This window comes from Myripristis murdjan, chromosome 17 (genome assembly GCF_902150065.1).
Source record: "Myripristis murdjan chromosome 17, fMyrMur1.1, whole genome shotgun sequence".
Classification (NCBI taxonomy): Eukaryota; Metazoa; Chordata; class Actinopteri; order Holocentriformes; family Holocentridae; genus Myripristis; species Myripristis murdjan.
The window spans coordinates 10,451,736-10,466,501 of NC_043996.1; the positions used below are offsets into that span (position 1 = coordinate 10,451,736).

At 40.6% G+C, this 14,766-nt stretch overlaps 2 protein-coding genes across 5 annotated transcripts; both read left to right on the plus strand.

Moving 5' to 3' along the window:
- Window positions 1-401: 401 nt before the first annotated feature.
- Window positions 402-4,023, plus strand: LOC115375829 (protein THEM6-like). 2 transcript variants are annotated; one of them, XM_030075399.1, is made up of 3 exons: window positions 402-536; window positions 3,002-3,509; window positions 3,660-4,023. In XM_030075399.1, the coding sequence occupies exons 2-3, from the start codon at window positions 3,006-3,008 to the stop codon at window positions 3,765-3,767; spliced, it is 612 nt and encodes a 203-aa protein (XP_029931259.1). In that variant the 5' UTR covers window positions 402-536; window positions 3,002-3,005; the 3' UTR covers window positions 3,768-4,023. The 2 variants fall into 2 exon arrangements, with proteins under 2 accessions (XP_029931259.1, XP_029931260.1); XM_030075400.1 differs by having other exon boundaries at window positions 413-536; window positions 2,974-3,509.
- Window positions 4,024-4,863: 840 nt separating this feature from the next.
- On the plus strand, window positions 4,864-13,946 carry LOC115375828 (protein THEM6-like). Of its 3 annotated transcripts, none has more exons than XM_030075398.1 (4): window positions 4,864-4,993; window positions 6,632-7,136; window positions 7,273-7,408; window positions 13,495-13,946. In XM_030075398.1, the coding sequence occupies exons 2-3, from the start codon at window positions 6,636-6,638 to the stop codon at window positions 7,378-7,380; spliced, it is 609 nt and encodes a 202-aa protein (XP_029931258.1). In that variant the 5' UTR covers window positions 4,864-4,993; window positions 6,632-6,635; the 3' UTR covers window positions 7,381-7,408; window positions 13,495-13,946. The 3 variants fall into 3 exon arrangements, with proteins under 3 accessions (XP_029931258.1, XP_029931257.1, XP_029931256.1); XM_030075397.1 differs by having other exon boundaries at window positions 7,273-7,390; window positions 12,824-13,946; XM_030075396.1 differs by having other exon boundaries at window positions 7,273-7,376.
- Window positions 13,947-14,766: the final 820 nt, after the last annotated feature.

Consider the following 14,766-nt stretch of genomic DNA (forward strand, 5'->3'; position numbering starts at 1 on the left):
ACAAAGAGTCAGTGGATGCTTTTACATGAGCACGTGTGACTGCCCCATGGCACCGAGTGACCATAATACACTGCTGATGTGCTGATAACACAATAATGGAATATGCTTAAATGTGTTAGACTTGTAAAAGATAGTCCATCCACCCATGCAAAGGACAGAGGGCAAGGAGGAAAGCATTGCACCAGGACAAAGTTTGCCCTATGTGCTGTCTGTCAGTGAAACAGGTTCAACCTAAAGAGAGCAGATTGAGATGAGGTGGTCCAAAATCAGTGGCAAAACAGACGGTAGTAAGACAATCACATTTGTTTGTTTGTTTTTTATTTATTCATTTAATTTTACATGCATCGGGATCATACACTCCTCGGAGTTATTTTTTACTCAGCGTGTGTGTGGCAGCAACACACCGCATGACGTCTAGTCTGCCGGAAATTAACGAAGAAGAAGAAGCAGCAGCAATCATGTTACTTTGACTGGCACAGGCTGTCGGGAGTTTGGGAGCTACACGCAGATCGACTCCAGGGAGAACCAGGCGGCATGTGAGTAGGAACACATTTCTTTTCTCCATAGTTCGTCAGAGAATTTATTTACTTTCAATTTATTTTCAGTTTTCATGTTTACTGTAGCATTAAGACCGTTGCAGGGCAGGAGGGTGCACCGGCTCGACAGATCAGCATTTACCACACTTTAAATGTCAGCCCGCTGAAAATGACACAGACCTGATTTGAAACACAACCACGCTAGAATAAAAACCGAATTGCTGGATTGCACAATAAAAAATTGAAGCCAACGCGACACCATATTGTGCAGCTAATTGTATGACACTTTACAAAGATGCACTTGATCGTCTAATTTCTAGTCCGGGTCTTCATAATAAAAAAAAGTCACATATCGGAATGTTAGTTTACTTTTAGGATTAACAGGCAGATAACGTCTGTAATTATAGTCACACAAACAGAACAAAAGCAAAACACAGTGAATTGAATGATCTCTAAAGGAACTGGCCCAGCCTCTAAAAATGTTAGACTAAATAAATAAATGACAAAAAAACTCTTCATCAGATTGATAGACAGTGTTTGTCACATCTACAGGCCACTCAAGTTGGTCGCTCTCTATTCATTGTCTGTGTCAGGGGCGTCCAACCTTTTTTCATTCAACAGCTGCCTTGAAAAAATGAAAATGGCCAATCAAACCACTCATCAATGAACTTTAAATCCATACCAGCAAAATGCAGCAAATTCTGCATGTAAGAAATCTATCTATCTAAGTAGTAGTAAGCCCACTTTTATGCATAAAATGAAACAATGCACATCAAAAGACGTGATGGCAATTTTCTGAATCCAAGTTTCATTTTCTGTTTATCAGTTTGGCATGGCATAACGTATCAGAATACCTTAAGTTCTTAATAAAGCCATACAGGACTAAGGTTACTTTATCAAAGAATTACAGCTCGCTTCACTTTACATATCTAAATCACATGAATTAACTGCAGCCTGTGACTTTTCCCATGCCTCACTCCAGCCGCACTCTGCCTGTCAGACAGCTAGTTGTTTTTTCGTAGAGAGGTAGGGCCAGCTCCTGCCTCTCCTGTGGACCCGGTTCTACCTGTTCTGCTGGCCTACGAGTTCAGCTTCAACGGGTGTAAAGGGTGTCGCAAGTGTCCCATCTTAAAACTGGGAACATTGAAATTATCTTTGGCACACACACACGTACACACACACTGAAACTGTTTCACAGTGAATCTCTTCAGTGACTTCAAACCCCAAAATGCATGTAACTCAGTATCAGAATCAGTTTAATTGCCAGTCATTTCAAGTATAGCCTAATTAAATTAAATATAACGAATTACAAATTTGCCATTAGGGGTTTTACAGCAATACAACATCCTCTGTCCTTAGACTCTGTTGTCGGATAAGCAACAACTCCCATAACAAAAAAAAAAAAAAAAAAAAAAAACCTAACAGGGAGAAAAAATATGATGAAACCTTTCTTCCCCAGACGTGCAATGTATGTTGTAAACCAGCCCAAGTTACAGAATACAACACTGAAACAGGATAATGAATTTACAAGATATACAAAGGATGTGATGTGCCACAAGGAGCAGCTCTATGTATTAATAATTTGCATTTCTGAAAAATGTTTGTACAGCAAGGACATTAGCATAGTCCAATTTAAAGAGAGAAAATTATGTTAGCATGCTTTCTCCTGTGAATGGTGCTCAGTAGCCTATGAGTTGGGCAATTAATCAACATTCAGGTTTGTAAAATGCATTATATTTATCTGGTTATTTCACAATAATAATAATGATAAGAATTGTATTCTTTGGTAAATAAATGAAATTAAATGCACATTGCCTTTAAAGATTACAACCACTTGCCAGCTAAAAGATACAGAGTCAGCAGGATTTGTTGGTTGCAATTTGCAAACACAATATACTGCTAGTAGTCAGTTTTCATTTCCTAGGATGGAGATGGACACTGTCCTAGGAAAAAAACAGAAAACAGGCCAACACCACATTGTTCTTCATCCTCATCCTCTACCTCAGAGCTATTGGATGAAAGCCAACCCCACATTCACTCTCATTGTTGAACAAGCTTTGTCTGCTTGGCCTCACTTTATGTCCTTTTTTTTATGTGGGACACAATTTTCATATCTTCCTATTGGATGTTGTGCTATTGATGTGGCACCGCACACTGTGATTGGCTGAGAGCTACACACCCACTGCCCAAAGACAGACGCCCAGAAACGTCCTGAGCTCAGCAAAACAAGAAAATCCCGGCAGAGTGCAGATACACACCAGCACACACTTCCAGTGGCTCATAAGTGATGACTGAAAATCCTTCTCATTCTGCCTTTAATTGAGATCATTTATAATTACTGGAAATTTTCACATTTGAATTTTTATCATACTGTCAATACTTCACACCCACACCTACACACACCTAAACTGAACTACTGTGTTGTACCTCACTGAAGCTCCTCGTCTTGTGGCCTGTTCCTCCAGAGAGATGTGGTGGGTGCTGTGGGCGCTCGCTGCCTTGCTGGCTCTCTTCTGCACTCTGGATGTGTGGTACTTCCTGCGGGCGGCGGCGGTGGTCCTCCGGGCCTGGTTCCAGCCTCCGGTCTGGGATGTTACCGCCGAGCAGATCATCTTAGGACGGGTCCTCCCTCACGACATAGACATGTGTCACATGAACAACGCTCGCTACCTCCGGGAGTGCGACTTCGCCCGCTTCTCCCTCTACGTACGCAACGGTGTATTCAAGGCCCTCCGAGCCCTGGGAGCCAGCATGGTAGTGGGGGCCACCACCATCCGGTACCGCAGGGCTCTGTGCATAGGGGAGGGGTTTGAGCTGCGGAGTCGCATCGTCACGTGGGACGACAAGTCCTTTTTCCTGGAGCAGAGATTTGTGTCTGCCAAAGATGGGTTGGTGTGTGCTGTGATGTACTGCAAGCAGAACGTCATCCGCGGCAGCCCGGACAAGATCATGCAGCACCTGTGTAAGAGGAAGGTAAGGAGGGAGCCAAGGTGCAGCAGTGCTCAGGAAGAGGGTCATCTCAGGCCTTCAAAAATGAAACACATGGAAACTGAACATCAAAAGAGGTGAAGAAATTTCCTCTGATGACAGAGTGACGATCAGCCTGTGGTTTGTGTCTTGCAGGTGGAGTGTCCTGAGTTTCCAGAGGACCTTCAGCACTGGGTGAGCTTCATCTCGGCCAGCAGCCAGACCCTGAGGGCAGAGAGCGGCCTGGACGAGAAGAACAAGTGAGGCTGGACACTGCAGCGGCGGTGAAGATCGCCTTTTTGGAAGCAAATTAATATAACAGCTATAATTTAAAACTGTTGTGAGAGTTTCAGTTCAATACTGATATTTATTTGACTAACACAGATGTGCCTTCTCCTCTGAAATGAACTTGTGCAGCACTTTGCACTATCTGGAGAGGTGAAACAAGGGTTGGGATGAATAATGCTAAAGATATATTTTTGTGTGCTATGAAATCAATAAAAACACTTTTGATGCACTCTTTCAGTGAGCTTTCTTTTAAACTGTCATGTGCTCAGTCACGCATAAGGTAAAATTTTTACCTTCATCTAGTGCAGGCAAATCATTTTTAAGGAAATTAGTAATAACAGTGAGGAGGAGCCCTGTCAGTCATTATAGGAAACATGTAATCAGTGTTTCCAATGACAACTCAATATGATACATTTGTGTTAATCTTTATTATACATTCATGGTAATAATACATAATGTTACAACATAGAAGAAAGACTTACTTGTATATGTAGTGTCACAATAGCTGCAGAAAAAGTAAAATAATAAAACCTAAACTTTTTTTTGTCATTATTATGGATACAGAGGCTGCATATACATTGCTCAAAAAAGTGAATTTACATTTGTGTAAAAAAAAAAAAAAAAAAAATTGGCTTACATCATTGTCATTCTCAAGCTTCTGTAGAAATGTTGGGATTTTTAAAAAATAAACTTAATGTCAGTTTATTTTACCTTATTGATTGTGGGCAAAAAAAAAACTTTGTTGTGAGGATCTTTCTTCCAATTTAAATCCTTAACATAATTATTCCAGCAACGGAAACATTATGCCTCAGAAATAGATGCAATATTCCCTCTGCAACATAGACATTTTTGACCACTGAAAAATTAGATTTTGAGATTTTTTTATTATAATTATTATTATTATTATTACTACTAATAAGATCAAGCCACTATTTCTAAAGAACATACAAAAGCCATAACTGGTGGTAGCATCAAGAAGTATCGCAGCTCCTTACGTTTTCTTGGCTGTTGATAGAAAAATGAAACTCCTTTTTTCATCATTTGTCATATCCCACTCCGACACCTCGGCCAATGAGATGAAGGTACGGTCACAAACCAGGAAGCAGGACATTCAACATCAACCGGCACCTCTCCGCCTCTTCAAGCTCCAAGTCGCACCTCGTTGCATACAGCTCATGGTAGAGCCTTCTCCTGGAAGCACGGTGAGTTAAAGTCACAGCCGCTGCAGGTTATTATGATTTTCCCAGTCGTTAATTGAGTCGTATCGCTGTGGGAACTTCAGAAGAGCGGGATGTCGCGTCCGGAGAGGCCGCCGGCTAACGCTAGCTGGCGGCTAAGCTAGCAGGCTGCGTGCCGTTCATGTGCGGCGGCTCCGGCTCTCATCTCCTCTCAAGGTTGAACCGGATGATGGCACGAATGCAGCGGCTTTGCATCGCTGTCTCTCTTGTGCACCACACCAGGAAAACTAGCCAGCGAGCTCAGAGGTCCCGGTAGGCCCGTGTTACCTTTAGGTATTTTGATTCGAATTTGAAGAAATGAGAAAATCGCTTCGTTTCGATTTTACTCGATTTGTCATTGCGTGTTGTGTAAATACAAAACAAAAACTCGAGTCGGTTTCTTGTTTCTCGCTCAGCTTTAGCTCTTCGTTGTAAGTTAATTGTATTTGTCTGGCTTGGAGACGTCTCGTTAAAAGGTTTGAGCTGTTCAATGATTGATGGGGAGCCGGACATTTAAAACTTTAGAGGTCCAGGTTCATGGTCCTGATGTTGGCCTTTAACAGAGGATAATGAGTTAGAGGAAGCTGTGGCAGGTTCATCTGTCCCATTCAAACTGAGAAGAGACTCGGTTTTCCTCCTCAGATGCTGACACAAACTGGGGGGTCACAGTCACCACAGCACAGGGCAGCACAGGGTCTCCACATGTGACTGTAAAGATGGCAAACTTTCTCCAGTTATGTACACCCTTTGATTTTTTTTTTTTTTTCAGCCAAGCTCCCCCTGAGCAGTGTAAAAGAAGCTCCATCAGTGAAATTACAACCCGAATACTGAGGGTATTGTGTTGGCTTTGTTTTTGCTTCTTTTTCCACTTCTTTCTCCTTCTGTCCAGCTGTATTGGCAGCAGCGATACAGCCTTCACACAAAGTTTTTCTTCCGAATCCATTCAAAACCTTTTGAGATATCCTGCTAACATAACCCTCGTCCAACTCCACTGCTGCTAAAGGATTATGTTTGTTTCACTTGTTTTTTGTATCTCAAGGAAATTGAATCAGGTAATATGTCTAGGCGTCTCAGACTACCAGTCTAGGCTAGTGAACAGCATGAACTGATGAGTCCAGTTGACCTGATTCACTATCCCTGTGATGACCTGAACGATTGAGAATATGCACAGACACTTGTTTTTTGATCTCTGATTCTGACATCAAAAACAAATAAACCTTGTTATTACCATTTTTTTAGGATTGTGGTTTCGAAACCAAAATCGAAATTACTTTGTTTATTATCTTTGACTTTTAAAGAAAATTTGTATTTTTGTTTTTTCATGTTGTGAGAAATGAAAAAGGGATTATATGATGATTCCAGACTCACAGAACTCTTGCTTTTCTGTATGTCTGCATTGTCATTGATAAGATCATAGTTGTATTTTGTTAAATGTTGGAACATTTTTATAATGCACTGATTGCATTAAATGTTTTTTTTTATTATTATTACTGTGTGAGCTGTTACACAGCCTAAGATCTATGAATCACTTGGAGATGCCGCTGATAAAGATGCATTGTGTATTCAGCCTTTCATGCTCTTTGTGATCATTCCTAACAACAATAATATGTGTTTCTATTTCAGAGAGATGTTGCTGCTGGTGCTGTGTGCACTTCTCCTGCTGTTCTGCAGTCTGGATGTGTGGTACTTCCTACGTGGGGCCCACGTGTTCGTCCATGCATGGTTTCAGCCCCGAATATGGGACCTTCTAGCCGAGCAAAGCATCAATGGAATAGTCCTCCCCCATGATTTGGACTACTTTGGTCACATGAACAACTCCCGCTACCTGAGGGAGTGTGACTTTGCCCGCTTCTGCCACTACATGCGAAGCGGCATTTTCATGGGCTCGTGCAAAATGGGGGCCAAATTGATTGTAGGGGCCTCTACTATTCGTTACCGGCGCTCTTTGGGGTTGGGCGAGGCTTTTGAGATTCGGACCAAAATATTGGGCTGGGATGAGAAGGCCTTTTACTTGGAGCACCGCTTCGTGTCCAAGAGAGATGGCTTCGTCTCCGCGGTGATGCTCTGCAGGCAGAATGTGGTGCGTGGCAGCCCAGAGAAGCTGATAGAGTTTATCTGCAAAAGGAAAGTAAGTAGAAATGATCTGCATTGTTATAACACTAGCTGGTGCAATTTTGTCACTTTTGTTAACTGTGTGTGTGTGTGTGTGTGTGTGTGTGTGTGTGTGTGTGTGTGTGTGTGTGTGTGTGTGTTTCTGTGTGCAGATCGAGTGCCCTGAGTTTCCTGAAGACCTAAAGCACTGGATCAGCTTCATTTCAGCCAGCAGCCAGGCCCTGAGAGCAGAGAGTGGACTGGAGGAGAAGAACAAGTGAGGACAAACCAGGGGCCTCATTTATCACAGTTGCGTAAGCACAAAACAAAGCTTGAAATGTGTGTCTGGCACTTTTACTGCAAAAGTAGGGATTTATTAAAAAAAAAAAAAAAAAACATGACGTGAGAATGTGTGCCCTCGTTAAAAATGGCGACTCCAATGGCAAAGTAGTAAATACATAAAATAATGTTCAAATCACCCCTTCACCCTGTTAATATTAAATACACAATCATATGATGAAGATATCCTTTGTTACCAGGGTATCATTGCACATGAATACTTTAACTTTCTTTATGAAAGCCTAAACCCAAAGATAATTGGAAAGCATCACTTGCTTTGTAGTTAGGACACAGGGGACATGAAGGAAGAGGGGGGAGTGTCCCCCTCAGTTCTTGTACCTGCCCCCTCTGTCCTCTGCATTGTGCACAGATTGCTACAGATTGTTACCGTTGTCCAGTCACTTTTGGCCCTGTACACCTTCATGTCAGACAGGGTTTTATGCAGCCGCTCTAGGTGTCTGTGATTCTTTGCAGTTGGTTCATGAATGAAGACTTTTGATTGGCCCGTTGGTGAAAATGAAGTCCAGTTTCCAGCTTATTCCTGGTTATTGCACAGACCATTAATGACATGCTTGCTGCTGTCACTTGTGTACAAGACAAGAGCCGACAAAAGAACACAGGAGAAATTTCAAGGAATAGAACAAAGCACCACAAATGTGTGAAGCCCTCAGCCTTTATCCGGTTGAAATGCCTTGTGTCCGAAACCATTCCCTGAAGCCTGACTGGTCAGGCTGTCACACATGTTCCTCCCTCCGCTGCTGAATACCTCAGCAAAATGTTTCAAGCTTCTTGATGTTGTGATCATGCAACTTACATTAATGTTTTGAAAAGGGAGAAGGGAATTTTAACATGGCACCATTAACAGTGAGAGCTGATGTTTCGCAACAAAACCCAGAACTGCACAGGGGTCTATTTCCTGAAGGGTGGATTAAATAAGCCAGGATATAAGACAAATCCAGGTTTGCTAAAGCCTGCCCCGTACAGCCTATCTTATTCCGTTCCACTAAAGCCAGGCTGTCAGGCTGAGAAGGAGTGACTTTAGCGAGTCTGGATTGTGAAAGCCAGGCTGGTGCACGATCACGTCTCCTTTCAAAAGACCATGCCAGTCGATCGTCGATTCCTTGAACGTGACCAATCATGGAAGCGAAGCAGAGGGCTGCGTCATTCAGTCTGGACGAGACTCAGCGCCTAATACAAGCATATGAGGAAGTAAAGGAGGTTATTAACCGTAAAGGCAATACAAGCGTTATAATTAAAGCAAGGGAGAAAGCGTGGCAAAGTGTTGCCGACAAACTTAATGCGTAAGTCGTCCAAAAAATATATATATATATTATTTATATTATTATCATTTAGTCCATAAATATTATAAGACATGGTTTTGTATGTCTTACCTATGGTCTTATATGTTACTTAATTAAATGATCGAAGGGCTGTGGGTGTAGCAAGAGCACGGGAACAACTTCTCTGGAGTACCTCGATCCACTTTAATGTCTGAAGAAGAAGAAGGAAAACTGGACAACTGAACACTGACAACAAAAGTGACATCTCACCGTCTACATATCATTCCACCAGTCTTAATCATAACTCACATTACCTGCACGTAAAGTGCACCGTATTATATAGTTCCAGATGAAACCTAAACAGCCGAATTTAATATTTATAAATGTAGTTACAATTAATTAAATTATGTGGACTCAAAATAATGTACAATGCAAAATAAGGCAAGCTTCTGAATATGTCCTCACAAAAATAAATCTCATTTTACAATATATAGGCCTACTAATCTCCAATGCTATAGGCCTATTATATGCACTCTATCTATCACTCTATCTATCTGCAGTGCTGTGCAATGTCACAATTGCATGGCAATACCAATTAAATGTGTTCTTCCATAATTATGAGAGACTGAGAGTGTCAGTGATTATATCACATGAGCCATTGTGAAACAATTATGATTCATGGTCACACACTATTAGAGTAATATAATTAAATTGATTATATCTTAATGCATTTATTTTCATTTTATTTGAGTGTAGCATAATTTGAAATTACTCCATATACTAACAGGTGTTGAATTAGCAAAGTCATTGGTTTACGATTGGAGTCATTGACTAATAGTAATTTGACAAAGTTGAACAACAGGGCACTGGATTAATTTAAGCTTGACTTCTAGCCTGGTCGGAGCAGGCTAAGGCTTAGGCTAAGTTTCCATGGTAACTAAAGTGGGATTACTTTCATGAAACAGAGTTCAGGCTAATTATAGCCAGGCTTACTGGCCATGTTAATCTCGCAAGATAATCCACCTTTCATGAAACCCATTAATCCCTAATCCTGGCTAGATTAAGCCAGGATAGCTGCTAAATCCAGGCTTAAAGCCTAATCTAGGTTTTGTGAAATAGGCCCCAGGGCTTCACTCAGTGTGTCCATGTGTCTTTGAGCCAAGCAGTGAAGCTGCAACCATGCTGCAAGGTTGGTGCCAGGTATGTTGTCCTCAGTGAAATGGAAATTGTTGTGAGATTGCTCCTCGCTGTGCTTGCTTCTTCTGCAGAAGCAGGTATTTATTGTTGTTTCTCACGAGCATTGTGTTTTTGTTTTCTTAAGTTGCTTGGTAATTTCTTATGTTTTCTTTTGGACAGTTTATAGTTTTGTTATGTCTAATATAATTTCTGTTGTCCACTTTAGGTTGTGTAAAATAAATTTACTCATCTAATAGTTTATGTTTTGTTGCAGTAGCTTTAGGGTATTTTTTTTTTTTTATTTTACGCATTGTGAATTTTGTATTGTTTGTTGTTATGTAGACCGTTATGTAGACCTCGGGAAGAGTAGGGACCACCTTGTGGAAGCAAATGGGGAAATAAATAAAGATAGAAGCTTTAGTAACCTTTAGAGATTAAGAACTTGGCCCTGAAGCAGTGACACTTTCAGCTCAACAGTTCCTGTGTGTCATTTCCTAAGATAAACTTGACAGCCAAAATTGCTTGCAGCAGAGTTTTAGAAACACTTGGCGTGCTTCACTTAAGTATCAGTGTTATTAACTGGGGGGAAAAATGTGATGGCTATGTCCTAATAAGGCTCTTGTTTACTTAAAGCGTTGCTTTTTCCCCACAGAAAATGCTGCTATGTTCTGTTATATTATTTTATCTTCATATTTTCTCTTTGTTTGGAGAGCAAATGAATGTCATCAGTTTTACTCAGTTTCATTGTTTTTACAGTTGTTGCTTTTTGCTGTGGAAGGAAGTGTAAATTTGGCAGTTTTCATGCTCCTCCTTAACAAAACATTTACAGAGCTGAACTGTTAATATGTGCGTTCAAGGAAAGTCACACAAAATATTACCTGTGTCAAAAACAAGCAAAAAAAGAAAGTTGTTCTTGAACCTGAACTTTCTGTCCCCCTCACTCCTGAAAAAATGGCTATGCCCCTGACTTGGCCTGGGTTCTATTATATGCTGATATTTGGTGCAACCTAATAATTAGTCAGTGTTTGGTGCACTGTTTCCATCAACAGGATGAAATAGTGGCCTCTAGCTGGTAGCAGTAGCCTGGCTATTAACAACAAAATCTCCCTCTGTCTGGCACTGCTCCAGTAATGTCAGCTTCTGTAATTATTGATGCCAGATGCTGATCTAGATGAGTGAGCTCCACGGTCCGCATACCCATAGGTGCCACCGACACTGTGATGATGCACAGAAAGGTAGCCTGCTTCTTGGCATCTCATGCAAGAGTGGAAAAAAGCATAAAACACCCAACTCAAGCAGAAGTAGTCTATGCAGAAATTTTGAAAAGAAAAGAAAAGTGGAAGCTTTTCGAAAAGAGGATAAGGTTTTGCATTTGTTTAATGCAATTCCAAGCAGTCTGATTCTTTGTATTGGAGATGTTACAGTGCACAGAGTAGGCTAGTGCCTGACTCTTTACTGACTGCTCACTGTGGGTAGCTCTTCAGTTTGTTCGTTTAACCTATGGATAGGCTACTGGACATAATCTGTACTGAGCAGTATGATGTAAAATGTAGCTGAGTAGGCTACAACACTTCATAATGAAAAAATAAAAATACTCAAAAAGTATAAGTTACACAAAAAGCTTAATTACCTCCCATCGTTCCTGCTGTGATTCCCACTCAGCAAAACTTTTCAAGTTTGTATTAAGGCCACCAACAATATCCTCTCTCTCGTTTCCACCTGTCCCACAAGGACGTTGATTTCACACTCTGGGAAACTTCTCACTGCCCTGCACTCCAATTGTGGTTTTCTCCTTGAGTGTGTATATCATGCATATCATGAAGGGTGTTTTTTGAACATTTATGGCTCATTGTGTGTGTTCAAGTGCAAATTCAGGCTTATGCAGATGCATACCATTACAGACAGATTGTGATTGCCGGACTGCGGCTATAGTGGAAAAGCCTAGAAACTAGTATGGCACTCACTGCCAGGATGTAGACTGTGGGTATATGCTTTCCATTGGCAGACTGTTTTAGTTAGAATTTCCCTCCCCTTCTGCTATTTGTATGTTGCCATTTTCAAAATCCCCATTGCTACGTGAAACAATCACCTATGAGCTAGTCTCACATAGCCAGAATCTCCACACTTCATTTTTACGCTGTCAAACCATACAGTTGACATGCTCTTTTACTGTTTTATGTGGCACTTTCTTATGTGGGGTTTTCCCATTTTAATGCCTGGGCTCACTTCCCTGTGTACAAATGTCCTCTCCCCGACACTATTTTGCACCTTCGCTGCATCCTGGAGGGTCCAGCTGCAGTCGGCAGTACTAGTCCAAGACACGCCTCTCAAATCACTTCGCCTCCACTTAACCTCTGTGGAGTGGGTATTTCTTGCACTGATGTGGGCATATGTTGAACTGTGGAGTGCATATTTTGTACTAGCTGCAGGCTGCAGATAGCCACACTCTGGGCTTCCTGGGCTTAGCACTGCCCAAGATGATTATGCATGGTTTAAACAAATACAAACAAGCCAGGGTTTTTGTTCCCCCCACAGCAGAGTGATAGTGAGTTCAGCCAGACTGTTCTCCAGCACTAGTGCAGCGTTAAAATGAAGTGTGAAGCTAGGTTTTCCTATGCAAGACTACTCACTGACCTACTGACAGACTTTATTCAGAAATAAGATAGTGGAACCTGCTAGTGGCAACATTAAACATTACAAGTGATGGTGCAGAGCCAACTTACTGGAGCCTCCTAGTAGTGGCATTTAAACTTTGCAAGAGGCGCAGTGTTGCACACACAGCCCTGGCTGTTATAAAATGGTAATTGTGTTTAGGTGTGCGGTTTTATAAATCTGAATTTATGAAACCACGCAAAGTTCTTTGGCATAAGTACTTTTCCTGTTTTGTGCTTACGTAACCTTTTGGTGTGGAATATAAATCTGGCCCCGTGGACACCAGGGCCCATCATAAGTAGTCTCTACATATCATTTGCACGCACATGTACATCCACACACACAGTGGAACATTCTAGAGAAAATTTAGTTGAAAGCTTGATCTGAACAGAAATACTTAGACCAGTTGAATATGAAAACTTGATCTCTGAGGTATTCCATGTTTTCAAAAGTACTGTATAATGAAAGCCAATTGTTGTCTCAGAAGGAAGTGATGACAACCTAGGGAAGGCACTTTCTCCATGCAGCTCATACTATAAATAGATTCCAGACTTTTGTTATGTTTTAGCAGAATCTGACTCGAGATATGCATGTGGAACACGAGATAATTTTCCATCGACATCTGTGCATGTTTTGAAACAAAGGGATGATTTTTTTTTTGTGCCTGTATCTCATAAGCAGCAATTTATAGTAACAATGTAGGAGAATTAACAGTAACGTTTTACCAATTTTGAGTTTGATCAATTACTTGAATGGGCTTTTTCAGTATGTTCTGGAGGTTGTGTTCACTTTACCCAAAAAGTTTGCACAAATCATCCTAAGTATATAGGTGAACTGGATTCCTGTTGTTTGATTTGCTGTCATCATTCTGAGGGATCCCTGAGGCATGTCAAGGGTGGGTTGCTTGAGCCACTTACAAATAGCTTGGTTCACATTTGACTTTCACAGGCAAATGCTAACATGAGGCTGCTGGCAACTCCTCAAAGTGTGCACCTTCAAGATGGCCACTTGGAATGTAGAGTGAGACTCTGTTATCATCAGGACAGGTGTCTTAAAATCTTGAACCCACCCTTTTGATGCACTAAGGTTTTTGTCACCTTTTTTTCTACCAAAGTATGTATTATTCTGTATGAAAAAAATATATATTTATTTTTGAAGAAAATGTCTGTACATCAATGTTATATCATGTATTTTGTCATTGCACTGGGAACAAAAAGTTTGGCTATTTGGTTGGTGGTAAAACTGGTGATTTGAAGATGATATACACTGTTCATTTAGATTCCACTTGTTCTGTTATTATTATACATAAATTATTCCAAGGGATTCATGTGTCAGTCTTTTATTTATTGTGACTGTTAATTCTTTAAATGCATTTTGAATTAAACAATGCATTGGAAACTAGTGGAGTGTGTCAGTGATGATTGGATATAGTTGGCTTGGTTACTGGCATTGCATTATTGTTTTTATTTGGACTGGAACAGCATATCGTGCCTCCTCCAGCAATAACCTGAGGTGCTGTGCTCCTATCCTTAAGGGCTTATCTAACTTACTACACCTCTACAGATTACCTCTCTACATGTATTCAAGGGCGAGTGGCGCCATCTAGTGGCTGTAGCCATTTGAGCAGCCATGTAAGCCACAGTTAAGAGGAAAAAACTGGAAATGTGAAGCTGTATTGATGTCATCTTTTGTTGCTTTTCACTTTGAAGGCAGCCTTCACTTCATTCTTGTTTAAGCGATCACATGTGAAAGAGCAAGAAAAACTAGTGTACCATTTTAAAATATATCTTTCTATCTAAAATTATCCATAAATGTAAATAATTTTTTAAAAAGTACTGTAATTAAATAATCTCAATTTTCGACCGCGTAAAAAGTAGTTAAAACACTGAAAACCGATTACATTTGAAAGAGTATAAAGGAAAAAAAATCCTCATTGTGGACTTTCCGGTGCTGTAACTATAATTTTACACACTTGTCTAAATTCGATATAATATCCATCAATGTATTTCAGTTTTAAAAAACAGTTATCAAAGAGAGAGGTGCATATATAAACATTTTCGACATTGGAGAATAAAAGAGTTAATCCACTGAATTAATGCAGAACTTCTAATTTTAATGCTTTAATTTTTATATTATGTTTCGTTCATTTGTTTTATCTGCTCTTTTATACTTTGGTCATCCATTCATCCATCTTTCCTTAGCTGACCTATAATGTGTCTG